We start from the raw sequence: 20,101 nt of genomic DNA, 5'->3' as shown, positions 1-20,101 counted from the left end.
ACAGCCCTCACTACGTCCTGACGTCGCGACGCCGAACACCAATTCCGCCATCTTGGTCGCTGGCGCTGCCGCCTTCCCTGAATGCTCCGTCAGCGCTGCTCCCTGTGCGGTTCTCCTCAGGAAGTCGGCATCCGCTCATTCAGCTGATTGGTGGACAAGTGCCTGTGTGTCAGGCCGCCTGCAACTCCCCCGGAAGAAGGAAGCGGCTCCCGGAGCTCGGCACCGAACCTACAGCGGAGGAGTCATCTGCTTCCCGGTGCCCACAGAACACAGAGCCGCAGGGGCATAGAGCACTCTAGGGTTACCGAGACAGCGGGTGTCACAGGGCACCGGGGGTCAGGATGTTACCCTTATCTATAAAGGATGATGAGTATAAGCCGCCCAAATTCAACCTCCTGCGGAAAGTGTCCGGCTGGATCAGGTAAGTCCTAAAGATGTGTCACCTGCAGCTCAGCCTGCACTGTATGAGGTAGGATGTGTATACAGCGGAAATACACGTGTACCGTACTGGTGTATGAGCCTGTACATACACCACGTATACATGTACACACCACCGGTGTATGAGCCTGTACAGACAGCACGTATACATGTACACACCACGGGTGTATGAGCCTGTACAGACGGCACGTATACATGTACACACCACGATGTATGAGCCTGTACATACGGCACGTACACATGTACACACCACCGGTGTATGAGCCTGTACATACAGCACGTATACATGTACATACAGCACGTATTCGTGTACACACCACTGGTGTATGAGCCTGTACAGACGGTGTGTATACATGTACACACCACGGGTGTATGAGCCTGTACAGACGGCGTGTATACATGTACACACCACGGGTGTATGAGCCTGTACAGACGGCGTGTATACATGTACACACCACGGGTGTATGAGCCTGTACAGACGGCGTGTATACATGTACACACCACGGGTGTATGAGCCTGTACAGACGGCACGTATACATGTACACACCACGGGTGTATGAGCCTGTACAGACGGCACGTATACATGTACACACCACGGGTGTATGAGCCTGTACAGACGGCACGTATACATGTACACACCACGGGTGTATGAGCCTGTACAGACGGCACGTACACATGTACACACCACGATGTATGAGCCTGTACATACGGCACGTACACATGTACACACCACCGGTGTATGAGCCTGTACATACAGCACGTATACATGTACATACAGCACGTATTCGTGTACACACCACTGGTGTATGAGCCTGTACAGACGGCGTGTATACATGTACACCGCACCCAGACAACCCCTTAAACCAGAGGAGATGAGTGCATCCTCTGCTTCTTCTGAAACCTCCCAGGCAGGAAATGCTCCTATAGTCACAGCTGAGTCGCCCACGTAGCAGGGGCTGTCATGTTATGGGGAACCTTATATGTCCTTCTCTGATTTCAGGTCAATCTTCTCAGACTCTACATCTAGAAACCTCTTCTGCTTCCTCTGCTTGAATCTCTCCTTTGCATTTGTGGAGCTGTTTTATGGGATATGGAGCAACAGGTAAGACAGGACTGTGGGTGACATGAGGGTTAGTAATTCCTTCCTGTGTCTGACCAGGGATATGCAGTATTTATTTACCCCTCTGATTACATAAGAGGTATTCAGATGATATCCAGTTATTAAACTATAACAGATTAGGAGGAGTCTGTTGTGTATCGCTTCTACATACAACATTATGGGACAGGATAGCACCCAGGCCTGTCCAGCCCTCCCATGGAGTTGGATATAGCAGCTGTGCGCACGCACCATTGCTGCTCCATTGTCCTCTTCCTGGCAGCATTGTTACTGTGGTAATAAAGATATAGGAGTCCTATTCTTACAATTATGGAACTCCGAATAGTTGGACCCCACAGATCTAAAAGTTATCGGTGCAGAGGGCGGTGATGGGGATCCTTTTAGAGGCTGAGCACCAAAATTGCAACCCAAAACTCACACACTGCAATTTTATCAGTAACTTATTTTTATTATTTCTCCCTGCTATGCAATGCCTTTCCTAAGCACAATAATACCATTGAAAGAAGGATTAGCTTATGATAATATAGTTATAACCAATTATACTCTGTCTGCATCTTCTAACTCTTCCTGCAGTCCCAGGCAGCCTAAAGCAGGACTATATATTGGTTTAAATAGCGCGGAGTACAGCATGCCCTGAGTCCTGTGTGAGTGACAAACTCTGTGCTGGGGCCAACAGAGAGGCCTCTGAGTGCCACCCCTGGCACCCATGATGTAGGTTCACCACCACTGGCATAGGGAATAACTTTGTTACATGAGTACGCCTTTGATTCTAAAAGTGAGTGTCACTGTTTTTGGAAGAAAGCAGCCATACATTTTATCCTCCAGAAAACTTTAAGTTGAAATACAAACAAACCACATTGGATTCAAATATCTATGGGATGTGTTCTATTCGGATTGATCAGTGTGGCTCAAAGAAGTAACGTACCATAAGTCAGGTTTTGAGCTGTAAGACACGCGTGGCTGTGAACCAGAGGCATGCTGTATGGCAGGGAAGCAGGGACTCCTTGCATCATATATCACTATGATACTAGGAGTCCTGCCAATGTGGTCAGTCCGTGAAACAGTCACTGCATGATTCGTGTTACACAGACTGACCATGGCAGTATGTGAGAGCACTGAAGGTCATCCAACCCCTTTAAGAAGACTAAAATTATATGATTGCGAAATACCTCTTCCCTCCTGCGTGTTTTATCTGGCTGTCGCTGTCAGATTATTCGTGGTGACATTTGAAATGAACATTCCCTCCTTTGTTCTGCTGTACACGTCTCACTAGGTGTGATATTACGTTTCACCCACACCATGTATCTCCTTTTAGTGATTAGGGCATTTAGTGCTTTGAAGAATGATTTGAGCATGGCAGCATGAAGCCCCTGCCAAATCCATAAGAATAATAACAATATACTAGGAAGGTAACCATTAAGCACTGGCTCCTGGCTGCATTGTCTCTTATATCTCCATACTCCATGTATATAACACTCGCATCACCTCACCCCTAGTCACAGTCTCCTGATGTACACACTAAACACATCAATCTAAGGCTACATTCACACGATGTATGCTGCGCCGTGCGCCCATTGCGTGTAAGGGGGACGTATATAGGCTGGCCATTTATATGTCCCCCATACGTTCTTGTGAATGTAGCCTAAAACAGTTTCTGACTTCCACCTGGTCGGTAAACTACTACTGCTGGAAAGACAGGGTGGAATAGCAGAGTCGGAGCCAGTTCTCATCTCCCTTAGATCTTTAGTTATTTTGAGTTAAAACCAAGGAAGATTAAACACACGGAACAGGTTGTAAGTCCTTACAGAGGTAAACGTATAATGAAAAGAATTGCTCCACTCTTGGTTTTGGCTCAAAATAACTGAAGACCTAATGGAGATGTGAACTGACCCCAAGCGGCTTCATCCTAGCAGCTGCGATGTATCCCTATAGCAGACATGATAGTAGCCTATACAATGGGATACTTTGCAGCCTTCCATTGTAAGTGTAGGTAAGGAATCCTGATGTATATGTGAATGGGGAGTCACCATCATTTTTTGTTATTTCGTGCGATTTCCATGGGTTTGGATACTGGATGGGGGGAACAATGTATTAAATCTGTTTTATAGAAAAAAAAACTGATAAGATTTCAATGTCGCTCTTCCAGCTTGGGCTTGATCTCCGATTCCTTCCACATGTTTTTCGATTGCACAGCCTTGTTAGCCGGCCTGGCCGCCTCTGTCATTTCACGGTGGAAGACAAATGAAGCCTTCTCATATGGGTAAGGAGTGCGTGTGCCTGAGTGAGTGATGATGTGGATACATTATTTATTTATTTTTAAATCAAACATTAACTGCCCCTTTTACAATCCCAACAAATATGGCAGGAAAAGAAGTATATAATAGTTCGCTGCAAGCGGTATCATTATACAGTACAATCGTTGTGTTCCATATACATAGACCAGTGATGGCGAACCTATGACACGCGTGTCAGCACTGACACGCGTAGTCATTTTTGATGACACGCGGCCGCCTAGCGCCCGCTGTCCGCCCCCCCTCCCTGTGTAATGTGCTGCCCCAGTGTAATGTGCTGCCCCTGTGTTAATGTACCGCCCCTGTCCGGTATTTTAGTAGTAAAGGGAGGCCGCTAGGGGTATTTTAGTAGTAAAGGGAGGCCGCTAGGGGTATTTTAGTAGTAAAGGGAGGCCGCTAGGGGTATTTTAGTAGTAAAGGGAGGCCGCTGCTGGACATGTTATTACAAAATTAGGTTTTTCCTAAAGGTGACACAGCACCCGAGTTATGCTCGTTTTTTTGGCGAATTTTGACACACTAGGCTCAAAAGGTTGCCCATCACTGACATAGACTCATTACAAAATAGTTACATTGGAAGCATTATTTTTAACATTTTCCACATTTTAAACAATCATTTCCTTATTACTTCTTACCTTACCCCCCCCCCCCCCTTTACCTTGTGAGCCAGCTCCCTTAGTACAATCAGTACCCATTCTCACCCTTCTAAAAAAACAAGAAAGATATGGCAGCATTTATTTTACCAGTGATAATTGATATTCTAGACTTGCCCTTAGTCTTGTAAGAGAAGCCGAAGGCAGACCAGGAGTATCAAGCCATAATGATGTGGCTACATTATTACCATGCAATAAGACAGTAGATGAGTATTTAACTCTTCATCTATTATGTGGATGGCTGATAAGTTGTTAAAAGTTTCTGATTGTTTGGAAATTGAAGGGAGCCATGAAGGGCTGTTATTCCCAATACAAGAAAACCTGCTCCAGAGGAAATTATCCAGTTAATTATGTTTATTTGCATTTTACTGTAATGTATTATAACTATAGCTATATTTGACACTTTGTTTGCACGATAAATACAGAATAGTTGTGGGGAGTGCTGTTCATATACTGTACGTAATATTGTGGGGCACATTGTTGCAGGATCCATCACAAATGCAAAAAATGAACAGTTTTCATGTGAATTCTGTACCCTTCCAGGTATGTGCGAGCAGAGGTCCTGGCAGGTTTTGTGAATGGTCTCTTCCTGATCTTCACAGCATTTTTCATCTTCTCGGAAGGAGTGGAGGTATGCGATAGAGTGCACAGAAACATGGTTTATACAAAAATATTTAAACACCCATGACAAACAACTGTGGTTGTAACATTGTGGTGGCCCAGATTTACTTTGGATTGTGGTATTGACAATGACAACCAGACAATGTATTATATTATATATAATACCATTAAAGAATTTAATTGGCAGTTAAAAATTGTTCTATGCAGAGGTTGTGTGAACGCCTCTACTAGTATCTATAATGCTTGTACAGGCAATTTTACTCCTGGATCAATCCACATCAGACTATTCCCCCCTCTACCTATGCCAGACCGCGGGCTGCAGCCTCTTCCTGTTCCTTCATTGCTGCAGCTTGCAGCCCAATAGAAGGTTATGCAATATGAACTTAGGGCTATTTCACACAAAAGTGCGCAGCCTGTGTATACATTCCGTATGGTGGCACTTATTCAGTATAAGCAGCTGCTCTTTGGTGACATGACCCTCTCCAGTGGCTGGGAGTGAGCTTTGCTGCACACATTGCCAACGGCTGGATCGAGCTGTCATTGTGCCAAACGAATCTTGTACTGATATAATTAGTCCCCTGTCAGAGCAGCCCCCTGGAAACAAGGCTCAGTAAAGATCACTGTGATCTGTTTAAAACAACAGAGAACACATATAATCTGGAGCCCCAGTTCAATAACTGGAGTTGAAAAAATTAACTTACTTTTTTAATTGAATTTTTTTGTTATCCTTCCACTCCCAAGTAATAAATTTAAAAAAAATTCTTAATCGTTAACCATAGTCTGGTCTGGGGCCATCGTCGGCCACAGTCATGTCTGGGGCAGGAGTTATAGTCTGATCTGGGGCTGCTGTATACCATACCAGTCTGGACAGTAGGGTCTGGGGCGTCTGCCATAGTCCACACTGTAGGTTGAAGTTTCTGATCAGACAAAAAAAAGGTTGTGTGTGTGCACCCTTTATTTAATGCATGCTGTGAGATTACTATTTGTGTAACTGAAAATGTCATACTACTCCTCGGGTAATTGCAGACAGGAGTATTATTACCCTTCTGGAAAAATGTTAGTGTGACCTCTGGTTTTATGTTTCTCAGGTTTCTATACAATTTTGCACAAATCTTTACGTCCAACCACACCCTTGTCTCACTTTCCAACCAGATAAGCCTGTCTGGGATTTACCTATGATAAAGGAACAGAACCAGCATCATTTCTAAGTGGCTTCTGATTGTTGTCTCTTATTCTGCCTTGAATAGTCCATTTGCACTTTTATCTCTTGTTACACTGACGCACACAGTAGTGTTAGATCCTGTTCAAATAGGATCTCCCAGAGCAGATACAGGCACAACCTGTTTGGTTTGAGGTGTTTCACGATCTCCTTTCACAGCTTGGTGATGCTGCTCGGACATATTTCACGACAATAGGTGTATATAGATGGTCAGTGTATATGTGACCTTCATATGATTATATGCAGTCTGTCTCTTGTGAGAGAGATGGAAGCAATACTGGCATATACTGGTTATAGCTAAGCTGATGTACTCAATCTCAAGCAGCTGCTGCAAAAGCAGGCAATATTGAAGGGTGTACTTATAATAACTATTGCTGTCTCATACAGTGGGACAAGCATGGTCCAATTGTATGGGAGTGTCAAATTGTGAGACCCCAGCGCTGTGCTCGCCAGTTTCCAACATTCCTATAGTATTGAGAGGAGCAGGAGGCCATATGCTCAACCTGCTGCTTCACCCATTACTGAGAATATTCTCCAGATTGCTTGGGGTCCTGTTCTTGTGATTGGTGGTCCCACCTGTCCAACCTTTGTTCTGTGGATAGGGGTTACTTGAATAGTTGCTACAACACCTTAAAAGGCCCTTAATCCACATTAATTCCCTACATGAATAAGAAGTTGTTAGATTAATAGATGTAATTTGGGGTGAAAAGCTGTATCTGTAGCCAAGCTTTTGTTCATTCGGGGCGATGCAAGGTCTTGGAAACTCTGTTTACGTTAAATTTTTCAGCATCTATGTTCTCATCGGTGTCCTAGAGTTACATCTAATAGAAGATTATCCACAAGGTTGAACAAATGTGTCTTCATGGTAGACTTTTCATGCGACTTGCACACTCTAAGGTGTATGTTCTTTTAAAATTTTTTTATTTCAGAGAGCGCTGGACACACCTGAGGTCCATCATGAAAGGCTGCTTCCAGTTTCTGTTCTGGGATTCCTTGTCAACCTCATTGGGATATTTGTGTTTCAGCACGGTGGAAATCATGGGCACTCACATGATGGCGGTATGTTAGTGGCTTTGGACAAAAGTCTGTTTTTTTTATTTTAACTTTTTATCTGAACTTTTTATAGTTCAGTTTTCCCTATTCAAGAACTTTATTATTACATGTTCTGTCCTAATAGATAGTACTGCATACCAACAGGTAGAATTTGAGTCCATGCATCAGAATGTTATACTTCCTGAATTGTATAGACGAGATGAAGTTATGGGGTAATGGAAATGTATCTTTAGTTTTTAATTTTTATAATCTTATTTTAAGGTCATGGGCATAGCCATTCTTTATTTAATGGTTCTGTGAGCCATGGTCATAGTCACAGCGGAGGTCACGGGCACAGCCACGGAGGAGATCATGGACACAGCCACAGTGGAGATCATGGACACGGCCATGGTGGTGGTCATCATGGGCACAGCCACGGAGGAGATCATGGACACGGCCACGGAGGAAGTCACAAACATGGCCTTGGTTTTGGTTCAGGTATGATCTGACAGTGATATTATCAATTTCATCATTTTTTGTTATTTGGTATAGATGGTGTTTGCTTCGGAGCAGTAATGAATGAACAGATCTAGATTGGTCTGTAGGCCCAGAAGCAGGAGACCGCTTCTATTATCCTCTACCAGGATAAGATGCTGGTGCAGGCTCCCCCTTCCACAATGTGCACAGTCTCTGGAACAGCTTGGGCAGCCTACTACACATGGTGGGTGATCAATCATCCGACACCTTCCCCCAGGATGGAGTACAACACACAATCTGCCTGATCTATTTTCCCTAGAAGCAGCAGGCTCTCCTTAATCATGGAATACCAACAAAGAGCATATGAGACCATGTATCATACTGCAAGTACCAATAAATTCAAAATATAAATCTTTATTAATGCATATAGACAATCAACAATTGGACATTAAAAACATACACATTAAAACCACAAGAACAAACAGCATGGTGGTGGTCAATGCATTAGCCATAGTAAAGAATAATACGTCATAACAATCTGCAAAATCAATCCATAAGTATAGAGATAAGGGCTGTACCGAGCACAGAAAATATAAACTACATCACAGTTAAATCACAAGTGTCAGAGTATTATACCTGTGCCTCAGGTCAAATTAACCCCAGACCACCACCACAGCACCCAGACGCGCGTTTCGCCGTCGCTTCCTCAAGGGGGTGCTCTCTCCTTAATCATGGCACAGGTTACCTCTTCTCCTTCAAGTTTTTCATGCAGGTTTTTTCTTCATGGACTGGTCATTAGAGGCTATCCCATAGATGTAGACGCACGCGATTGTGATCAGTCTGTTAAACCCCATCACAGTGATGCAAACAGTGGTCACACACAAAATTTTCAGGCAGAGTAAATAAACTCCTAATGGTATTTTTGAGAAGTTATAGACGTGAAATATTTGGTAATACTAAAAAATGTACGTATTAGGCATACTTAAAGTCATGCGACCAACTGCAGGAAAACCTTAACTATCAGCGTCTTTCATGCAGTTCCAAATTCAAGTAACATGAAACCCTAAACATATGTATTATAATACTGGTTAGGTCGCGTTCACACACAGAGTTTGAACTGTGTTTAGGAAAGCAAATCAAGCACAGCATGGAGGAGCTTCTCCCAATTGCAGATGTGTTTTAACATAAATGCTTGTAATGGGGAACGACTAACTTGTTTTGAATTGTTTACCGGCAAAATGCGTAGAATGCAGCATGTGAACGCGGGCTTAGGCTTCGTGCCCAGGTGCATATGAAGCCTGAGAAAATTTTTTCTCTGTAATGGACTGAACCAGAGATCACTGTACTGATCGTAGCATGTCAGTTGAGTCCAGAGATACAAGGCCAACTCCGGGAAATAAACAGTCTGCGGGCTGTAGTTTGGGGACCCCTGAGCTAAGGTTTCCCCCCGGGTTCCAGGAGAATGATCTTTAGTTCCACATCCTCTCACTTCGGTACACTATCACACTCCTTAAAAGAAAAGAAAACAGTCTAACTTAAATCATCTCCACTTGAAAGAATTTCATTAACATCACAGTGGTCCGCAAATCCAGACTGTACATGGTAAGTGATTGAAGGACCATGGTTGTATGTCTCGGCTTTATTCCCTGTTCCATGCTCATCAGAATTATAGGCACTTCTGTTTTTCTTGGAATGTTCCTGAAAATCCTTAAAATCTAGTTTATATCAGCAACATTTGAATAAAAATACAATTAACGCACTTTGTGTTGCCCTAATTTTATTATTTAATTTTTTTTAAATTTCATTTACAATCTTTATTTCGTTCCATTAGGTCTGGTTATGGGTTTTCCATCTTTTATCTTTTAAAGACCTATAATATAGATAATTCAGGTCTGTTATTTATATAGTTCTTGAAAATATCTTTAGTTATACCCCAATCAGTGGATGATTCATAAATCCCAATGTTGGTTTTGCCGTAATTTGATATATTCTGATTCATGTGTATAAGAATGATGATGGCCTAATGATCACATAAGATCACATTATTCCTTAGACCGATCATCTTTTTTACTTCTAGACGGACCGCCGGAGGAAACAAGAGGGTCTAGCCAACAGATTTTAGAAGGTAAGTGCATGGTGCATATTTTATAGATGGTTATACTGTTTCTGCTTGTTTTCTTACATATCTGTAGTAATGTGACCCCCTGCCCTGATCTTGCTGCCCTAATGACCTTCCACACAAGCATTGATATTGTGCATTTACCGTTGTCTTTACTGCAACTTTTATGCTAAAAGTAGAAAAGTGGGTTGTAGTCTCCAGGAATATGAACCTTTAATTGTGTCACAAATAACTGCAGCTCCTCCATCATTTACTAACACGAAAAAAGTCTTGATCACTTGAAGCCAAATTTTGTGTGAATGATGTAGTGCAGGGGTTACTGTTCTTCCATATTGATATTAAGGGGGTTTTCCCACGAAGAAAAGTGCTAAGACCCGCACAGATCGCGATAACGAGGGGTCCGTAGGAGCTACGTCAGAGTAATGAAGCAGACGGCCGCATATGACCATTCTGCTCCATTAATCTCTATGCCGAGTGCTGCGCCCACTGAGCTCCAATTTCTGTCAGCTCCATGGATATTAATGGAGCAGAAAGGTCAGCAGCGGTCTGCTCCAGTAGTCTGATGGAGCAACGAGCGGTCCAACGGAGCTATGTGGGAACCCATCGGACCCCTCGTTTTTGTGATCTGTGGGGTTCTCGGCACTGAGACCCCCACTGATCAGCAAGATGGGCCCTATGCCGTGGATAGGGTCTAACTTTTCTTCGAGGGAAAACCCCTTTAATAAGTCTGTTGCAATGTTGCACATTTCCAGCAGGGGGCAGCATTACACTAGAGCACCACAATGGCTATGGCTTCTATCTTGAGCACTTTCAACAATAAAAAACAAATGTTTTAATAAATGCTTCTATTCTAAAATTCTGTATATAGCACTGTTCTATAACTCACCATCATCTTTAGACTAAGTAAAGCTTTTATCAGTACCTGCTATGACTGGACCAGTTATGCAGCAGTATAATATATGTAATATACTGAAAGTTTCCCAGCTAAATCTAGCAAAATACATTGATCTTCGTAAGATCACCCGTGTATTCTGACCACTTCAATGCTGGAGAGAGCAGAAACACGAAAAATAAGAAACCCCCTAAAAATAAGACCTAGCAATTTTTTTCAAGCTTAGAAATACAAGTCCTCCCCTGAAAATAAGACCTAGCGACAGTCATAGGATAGAATCACTGGGGGGAATTTATCATTGCGGTTTTTGGCGTTGTTTTGGCGCAGTTCTGGTACAACTGCTGTTTTGCCACTTTACATTGTACCAAATGAACATAGGACAGAGCAAAGTTACTTTAAATCATGCCAAATTCATTATTTTCATAGACTAGTTTTCACATTACTTAACTAATTGCATGATTTGCGATTTGGCACAAATTTTCTTTGACTCCACGGTGTAGAAATGGGGGAAAAAACACTCTTATTTATCAAATGCAAAAAAAAAAAAATAGAATTGAACATAGGCAACCAAGAGAGAGACAAATTGTAATAATAAATTCCCCCACTGAGTTGTATGTTTTTGAATTTTTTTTTTTTTTGTGCTAACCATGATAAATTGGAAATGGTCATTAAATAAAAAAGACGGTGATGGTTAAATGTAACATAGATTGTTGTACTCTATTCAGATGTTTATATTGATGTATGTGATGACCCAAGTGTGTGTGTATGTGTGTATGTGTATGTATGTGTATATATTATTATTACTATTTATTGTTGAACAAAAAAAACTAATATGAATTCTTTGTCCTGGAAAAATAAGACCTCCCCTAAAAATAAGACCTATTTCCTCTTTAAGAGCAAAAATTTATATAAGACTCTGTTTGTTTTATTTTCGGGGCAACATAATCTCCTCAGTGAGACTGTATTTTTGTGGTCTTCTAGATGTCTTATGTTATGATTTTGTGTGACTTGACACCTCTTGATGCATTTAAGATTATAATAAAATACTGCGTTAAGATGCAAACGATACAATACTGAATGTTTTATATCCCCCCCCCCCCATCCTCTTCTTTAAAGGGGTATTTTTGCACATTGTTGCGGACACTCTGGGGAGTATCGGTGTGATTATCTCCACTCTCCTGATGCAGTGGTATGGATGGATGATCGCTGATCCAATTTGCTCCATGCTTATCGCTTTACTTATCTTTGTCAGGTGAGTGCTGCAAAATCATGTTCATTATATGATGGTCCAAAGTTTGTGCATATCCTAGTATACTTGTAGCAGAGTATATATACAGGCATTCAGGGCAGGTATGACACAATACAGCCCTGCTTTCATGTGGCTCCTGATAATATTGAGGTTTTGGTTATCTCTCTACTTTGTCTGCAGTATAACTTTTCAAGATTCAAAAGATGTGTCCAATAATCTAGTATATTTTGTTTTGCACACTCAGCCAATAAGAGGCACCTTGATTTTTAGCTTTTCCTGGCTTTATTTTCATTTTTAGTTTGCTATTAAACCCATGATGCCTCAGTAGAGCATTGTATGACCATTTAGAGACCTCTCACATTGTCATACTGCACCAACTACCATAGTACAGCACAAAATACCACCCCAGAAAGCAAATCCTATATTCGGACAATAACTAATACAGACTCGACTGTAAATAATAGAAACCCGAGACCAGATAATGATAATGGAGACTCAAGAGCAGACAACCTGACCTGTACGTACAGGTAGTCACCACTCCTGGCGTCTCTCCTGCACACTTCTTTGGATCCAGTGCAGTGAAGCAGGACATGACCGAGCAGCTGCAAGCACCTTTCAGCTGTACCTACCTCTATGTGGGCTCCTGCACTAATCAGCACTGCAAAATAATAATAATTCCTTTATCTATATAGCACACACAGATTACCCAGCGCTGCACAGAGCTTGCCAGATCAGTCCCTGTCCCCAATGGGGCTCACAATCTAATCAACCTAGCAGTATGTTTTGGAGCCGGTGGTGGAAGTGCTTATTGGCTTCTTATTTGGGCTGCAGGTTGTGAACCCCCTTGCTCTATACCATAAGTTAGGGAGGCTGCAATTGTAAATGTGATAGGAGTTTTCTGACTCTTCCTCCCCTGGGAAAAACCTTTGATGGGTGACTGAAGTTCTGAAACTGACGCATCGGTACTTCTGCTAGGCAACCATCCCAATCTTTTATAAAGAGATATCAATGGCAAAAGTGGACAAGTGACAGCCTGACCTGGAATACCAGAATGGAGCATGCAAAGTTTTTGCAAAATTCCTTTATAAGACCACTCCACCAGTGTTGTACGAGCTAGAACACTGCAATCTATGACCCCTCTCGTGCTTGTGTTTACATGCTTCATTACTTCTCTCCCATCTCATTTTGGGCATTACTTGATCTCGTGGCTTTTTAAGAAACAGAAAGTGACACCTGCCTGCATCTAGTCAAATATTTGGGTATTGCATGAATAGTTCCCCAGAACTAGTTCTCTAGCTGTGATGCATGAATGGGGAACCTTCCAGAAACACCTGCAAGTCTTCCGGCCTTGTGATAGGATGGTACAGGAGGGCGAGGAGAAAAGAAAGTCCATCAGCCGGCACTGCTCACACCAAAATTAACAAACACCTTCTGCAGACCAAGGGCAGGAGACTGGGCATTAGGGAAATCAAAGCAGTCCAGGGTGCACGTCCAACATATGCAGACAAATGAGGCGAAAAGAGGAAAATGCGGCACTCGCCGGAATGATGATAAAAACGCTTTTTTAATTTGGTAGAGGTGACAGGACAGTGTGAGGAGCTGCCTCGCTAAGGCGACGGGCCGTTTTGCGTGTACACCCGCTTTCTCAAGCCTTCATAGGATGGTACAGGGAACAGCCCGCGTTACTACTACAGTGTGTCAAGTACTGAGATAATTGTCACAAATAAATGTCACAAATAAATTTCCTTCTCTTTTACCAACCACAGACTTTGTCTTTAGCAACTGCGTTGTATTGTGAAATGTCCTGTACCAGCTGCTGCAGAACATCATAGTACACCTTACAGGTGTTCTTGAACTTCATTATAAAAATGATGGGGGTACATGTCATGAAAAGGACAAACTCCTATTATAAGAGCTATTTCAGCAGAGAAAATAAAGGCAAAAACATAACAAAAACAAAGTCGCTGTAAAGCCAAGCGCTCTTATTGCTGTAATATTCTAAGACGGGATGGGTGCAGGGGTCTATGTTATGTTATATATATCTATCTTCAAGGGCAGTGGTGGCGAACCTATGGCATGGGTGGCACTCAAAGCCCTCTCTGTGGACAGCCAGGTTATCACACCTCTGATTTTCCAGACAGGACTCAAAGTCTCCGATGTGGCGCGTTTTAGTGTATTTGTACACTGGCACATCCTTGGTTTTTGGCTCCAGGAGAAGCGAGAAGGTGTGGACAGAGCTAGATTTTATTTGGCCCTCTTTCCCGGTGCCCACAATTCTTCCTCTTCAGGGGACCCTTAAGATGCACTGAATTTCTCCACTTTCTACTGTATTGGTGTTCTCCGGACGCCATGACCATTGAAAGATGTGACGGAGCTGGGAGCAATAAGTTACTGCTTAAACTTTCAGTTTCGCACTTTGTTATAAATAAGTGGCTATTGTCGTACCTAGTCCTGGTGGTTATCACTGTCCTAGGGGTTCTGTGTTCTGAATTTATATCATCAGAATAGTGGGGTTTTTATTTTTTGAGGGGTGGTTTTAGATTTCTAAGTAATTCCCCAGAAGACCTTTGAAGAGTAAGAATGTGAATGCACGAGGGAAACGGTATATTAAATGAGGAACTAGAAATAAAAAGAATAGGTCAATATCATTCTTTACCTGCCAGCCAAGGCTTTGTCCTCCATCTTAAAGTGGTTTTTGAGGATATTCTCAAAGCTGCATATAGCATACCCAACCCTTCAATTGATTATGCAGGAATCAGTATTTCAGTATGTGACTTGTAATCCTTATTGTCCGGCAGCTGCTGTGTATTTAGCACCTTGGTGAGATCCCGTCTTATTGCCAGTAATGTAGAATTCACAGCCCCATACGCTGCTGCAGAACAGATGGGCGCTGGATTGATAAGCATTTATTTATCATGAGGTTCTGGGACCTCCACTGCTTTTACATTCTGCACTGGATTTTGCTTATTGTACAGGGGTTACATTTCAGGCTTTATTTGAATGACACCTAAACATCATGCAAATTTTGATGTGAATGTAGAATTATCTGATGGTGTGAATTAACAAACTATAACTGCGTCTGCAAATCGCCCCTTCCCCCGACGCCAGGTACCATGGGATGTTTATAACCAGTATAATGGCAGCAGGTCGGCGATGCCTCTGTGGAGTCCAAGATGTAGCCACAAAGTGTGATGGTGAAAATGTAGATTACAATCTGCTCTGTGCAGATCTATATGAAGGGAGTATTTTGAGACCGCCACGTCCAATGTCCCACAACTCAACGCTGGGCTTGTACTGGCAACGTCCTCTTGATGCCAAGTGGGCAGTGATGGGCTTGAATATTGTTGTTATATAATCTCTTAAGTTGGTTATTGACAACAGATTGCTCTAAGTTGTCAGCTGTATAGAGTATTGAGGCAATGTTTATATAATGTTTTCTTTTATTTGGCTTCAGCTAATAGTGTGTCATTTTCTTTCCAGTGTTATTCCTCTGTTAAAGCAATCCATCGGGATCCTGATGCAGAGAACTCCCCCAACCTTGGATAATTTGCTTCCTGAATGTTACCAGCGGGTATGTAGGTCTACCTACTTGTCATATTACACAGCCCTGGTTTATCCCAGTGATATCTCACCCCTTTAACTGGTTTGAATCTTAGCTCCTGACCCACTTACAGGATGATAAGTGTAGTCTATGAAACAGTATATACAGTGGTGATAATGTCTGTGTGGATCAGCCTGTATGACTGGTATATAGACTTTGGTTGTGACACATTTGCTTTCCCCCTTTTACAGGTGCAGCAGTTACAGGGCGTCTATCACCTGCATGACCCGCACTTCTGGACTCTCTGTACGGATGTATATGTTGGGACCCTGAAACTGGTGGTAGGACCTGAGGCAGACTCCCGCTGGATTCTCAGTCAGACTCATAACATATTCACACAGGTATGGCATAATTCACACAGACCTTCTACTTGGTAACATTCGTGTAATTGTAAGTCGGTATTCCCCAGATCTGCAGTACAACGGCCTCTGTTACAGTATAGTCTCAGGCCAGTAGTCAGTGCCACGGCTGAAAATAGCTATTCAGGCCTAACATCCAACTGGGCAGTCTCCTTATAGAGATGTCCAGAGTCCAAGGTGTATATTTGCTAGCTAAACAAGCAGTGTGTTCAGACCTTCAAGTATTCCTAAGGACCATGATATTCGTGCATGCTCTGCTTGGCTAGGCATGCATGTGTACTGAGTGGGGAGAGGGAAGTACACCAGATCATAGACCTTCAGCAGTTTCTCTCTATGAGAATATAGGGATTTAGGATGCTTAATTCTATTTTCCCTATTCTTTTTCTGACATTGAGTGAGAGACACACATGTGGTTGAATGGCCAGTAAACAGTTTTCCACTGGATGGAGAGTTGGTGGGGGGGGATAATCCGTCTCCATAGGAAGATACACCCCCATGCTGGAAATCAAGGCAGGAATGGGACCTGCCATACCTATTGCAACGTGGCAATACAATTTCAGGCATGGTGCGGTGAGACATGGCGTGTTTGACAAAATACGGCCGTGACTAGCTGCCATTTTTGTGTCTGGCTCACTGCCACCATATGCGGACATGTAAATATAACCCAACACTGTCTCTTCCGTCTTTAACAAATAGACCGAAACCATCTAAAAGCTGATAATTTCCTCTGCTTCTCCCTCAGGCGGGTGTCCGGCAGCTGTATGTTCAGATAGACACTGCGGCCATGTAACCCTTCATCGGACCTTACCTCTCGGACCAAAGCACCAACATGAACACTAGGACCTGAGCTCATGCTCTGAACAAGCCACTGCAGGGATGCACCCATAGGGACCAAGTATCTCCACGTGATGATCATGTCTGGAGAGGGGCTCCCACTTGTGCCACATTTCCTTCAAATACAAGTCTAATTTTTATACAGAATATGGACCGCATGTCAGACGTTGCCTTCTCTTATCATCTTGTTGGGTCACTGTCCAGGATACCCGTTGCCTTGTTTGAGCTTCTATCACATTGTAATGCCATTGTCTCAACCATAACATCTAAGCTCCCTAGGCACATCAATGATGGCGTTACTTGTACTGTGAAAACACATCTGGACCCTGCAGAGGGCAGCACTAGCGTTATTTCAAGTGTAACGTCCAGGTACGAATGGTTTATAATCCGGCCGTCCTTCATATTATCCAGGGTTGGCTGCGGTCTCTTTCTTGGCAGGGAATACCGTGTAATCGCTTACAGCCCTCTGGTATGGAATCTGTACAAAAAGATTTATTTAATTTTTTTTTTTATATGGCTACATGTAGATATCTGTGACCAGTGTTAAAAATAGCCGAACTAGCGACACTGCCCCTAAGGAAAGTGACCATGGACTACGTAGTTATCTCCTCCCCCGGATAGAAAGCTTACCTAAGTGCCTTCCCCAACCCTAACGTTGGGAAATTCGACGTCCCCACAGCACAAGGGAATGAGGTGAGACCACTCCACCTGCGCACTTGGTCACCTGCTTGTGACTTACTCTTCTACATATCGAGCTTGGGACATGGTTGGGACTGGACTTGCACCCTCCAGTGCTGCTATCATTCAGTACCTGATGTCCGGCTGTTTATCTTGCACAGACTCTTCTGCCTTTCATGTGAAGTTCAGAACATGGGATGACTCTATCCTTCCCCTTCCAGAATGTCCAGCATTCTCAACGGAAAAAAAATCAAGTTTAACACAAGGGCTAAAGGATATGTCCTGGAACAAGAACGTGGAGGTGGAAACGCCTTCTGCTTTTATCCTCCACCACTGTTATTCTATTTTAACCTTTTTTCTTTATTTGAAGGATTTTTAATGACTGAGTAAAGGCATACGAGTCTACCTGCAGTCACTCAGATTGGCAAATGTACTGTGAATCACTCATGTCAATGGATCCCAGTAAATCGATTGGCTCAGACATTAAATATCTATTCTGGAACGTCTTTTCTTCTAACTCTGGATAGCACCATTATTCCTCCTAGACATTTGAATACATTGGCAAATGGGTGTTGCCTCTTTTGTCAAAGAGGAGTGTCCCACACATTCCCCAACTAGTGACTCCATTTTGTCAGATTATTCGACTAAGGAGAAGTGAGAATCAACAGAACAGAGTTTTTAGAAAAGATGTTTCCGACTTGTTGTTTTATGGTAAAAACAGGAATTTACTTGTCAGTGCTGTCCGGAGCGCTGACACGTCCAATGTAAGTTTTCTTCAGCTCCCTCAGTTTCCCAATTTGCTGGAGAAAGTGTATTATCGGTATTATTGATCAGTGCCAAATTTTAACCCTTAAATCAATCTATATCTCACACACTGGAGAGATCCTGACAGTACTGGTGACACTTTCCAAACTAAGGGCTTTTTTACACATTGATAGTTATTTCTGTGCCCCCCCTTTTATTTATTTGTGCTATATAAAGAGCTCAGTTATGAACTGAGACCTAAAATCTACTAGATCCACAATAAATATAACCCAAAGTGAATTTTTTCATCTCCAGGCATCGGGTATCCCCAAGCAGATAATGGATTCAGGACATGGAGAGAATACCTGTGCACTCCTGACCTAGTGGGGGGTTACTTAAAGCAAGGAGTTGAGGGACGCTGCCCTAAAACATTGATTGTTTAAGAGTCGATCTGCACCACGCTACAGGGACCCATTGTTACTAGCCGCCTGCACAAAGATGACAATAGGACTAGACTAGTAAAATCCAACATGGCAGGCACAGGTTCTCTTAAAGCTGGTTCCTGTAGGTGTCAGGCAGATACATAATTGCATTACATTGATTGGTCTTTCAAAAAGTGTTTGGGTTCATCTCCTATGAAAAATTTGGTATTTATCAGTCACAGCCCAAGGACAGTACTGAGTCCCCTACACAATGGAGCCAGATAGACTGTATTTCTTTGACTTCATGATGAAATAAAGAGCTGGATTTCTGTTTTAGATGTGAATGTGTTTTAATCGGGAGGTTAATCTGGGAGGAAAGAGAACCTGGCATGGCACCTGGTCTGGGCGTCTCACTGCACCACAGTCCTATATTTTTTCCATAGTATGCCGCTGGCCGCACTGCTTTCAATAAAGAGAGGGCTCTACACCTCCCTTCTCCTGCACCCAGCTGTATGCCCACCCAGGCGAGCATACAGTAGTGTGCATGAGGCCTTCTGAAGAGTATCTTTCTTTTCCAGGAGGGTGTCATTGTATTTTCCTGCATTTTAGATGTTGTGTAGGTGGCCATCCCTATTTGCTAACTAGGGTTGCACCGACACCAGAATTTTGAGTGCAATACAATCCTGAAAAAAGTATTGTGATACTCGATACCGATACGATACTTGCAAGAAATGTATTATCTGAATGTTTAGTGTGAGGTCACATTGGGCGTTTACATTGTGTTTAGAAATGCAATTCAAAAGTCTGGGGGCGGGGCTCAGTCTAATTGCATTTGCATTTTCTTTGAAACACATGTGATCAGTATTGGTCAACCATGTGATTTGCCAGGAGAAGCTTTAGTGCTTTATGACAGTGTAGTATATGAGTCGTAAAGGTGATCCTGGTAATAATTGCAGCATGCAGACCACGGACATCCATAGAAGTCAATGGATCAGCAAAAAGACGTGCGGTACATGCATGATATCCATATGCAGAGTGTTATTTCTTCAAATAACCAACCAACTGGGCAGGACAAGAAGTACCTCACTTCCGCATATTTTGCAGATGAGCAGCGGACACACCTGTCTGCATGCCCCCTTATTTTTTTTGTCTTTTTGTTATTTAACTGTATTATGCTTAAAATTTTATAATCTCCATAAGGCTGCATTCACACGACTGTATGAAATGGCCGTATGCTACCCGTACCGTTTTTTTAAAGGTTACATACGGCCACATTCATTTCAATGGACACTACGTCCAACTATTTATATTGCCGTTATTAACACCATTTCGTACAGTAACGTATACTAGCCGTATAA

General features: G+C 42.8%; 1 protein-coding gene across 1 annotated transcript; it reads left to right on the top strand.

Annotated features, from left to right (window-relative positions):
* SLC30A7 (solute carrier family 30 member 7) lies at positions 1-19,079 on the top strand. Its single transcript, XM_072128830.1, has 11 exons — positions 1-421; positions 1,439-1,540; positions 3,702-3,815; positions 5,040-5,127; positions 7,266-7,395; positions 7,651-7,866; positions 9,923-9,970; positions 11,973-12,108; positions 15,586-15,676; positions 15,898-16,047; positions 16,808-19,079. Exons 1-11 carry the CDS (start codon positions 342-344, stop codon positions 16,853-16,855), a joined length of 1,203 nt encoding a protein of 400 aa, XP_071984931.1. The 5' UTR covers positions 1-341; the 3' UTR covers positions 16,856-19,079.
* Positions 19,080-20,101: the final 1,022 nt, after the last annotated feature.

The sequence above is a fragment of the Engystomops pustulosus genome, chromosome 10, assembly GCF_040894005.1.
Source record: "Engystomops pustulosus chromosome 10, aEngPut4.maternal, whole genome shotgun sequence".
Taxonomy (NCBI): domain Eukaryota; kingdom Metazoa; phylum Chordata; class Amphibia; order Anura; family Leptodactylidae; genus Engystomops; species Engystomops pustulosus.
Note: the sequence above shows the minus strand (reverse complement) of the source record. Positions and strands in the feature narration are given on the sequence as shown.

Excerpts from the sequence above, each read along its gene's own strand:
- SLC30A7 (XM_072128830.1), top strand. The coding sequence starts at position 342 with ATGTTACCCTTATCTATAAAGGATGATGAGTATAAGCCGCCCAAATTC. Across the intron at positions 7,867-9,922 it reads TGGCCTTGGTTTTGGTTCAG|ACGGACCGCCGGAGGAAACA; the intron begins GTATGATCTGAC and ends TTTTACTTCTAG. Across the intron at positions 16,048-16,807 it reads CTCATAACATATTCACACAG|GCGGGTGTCCGGCAGCTGTA; the intron begins GTATGGCATAAT and ends CTTCTCCCTCAG.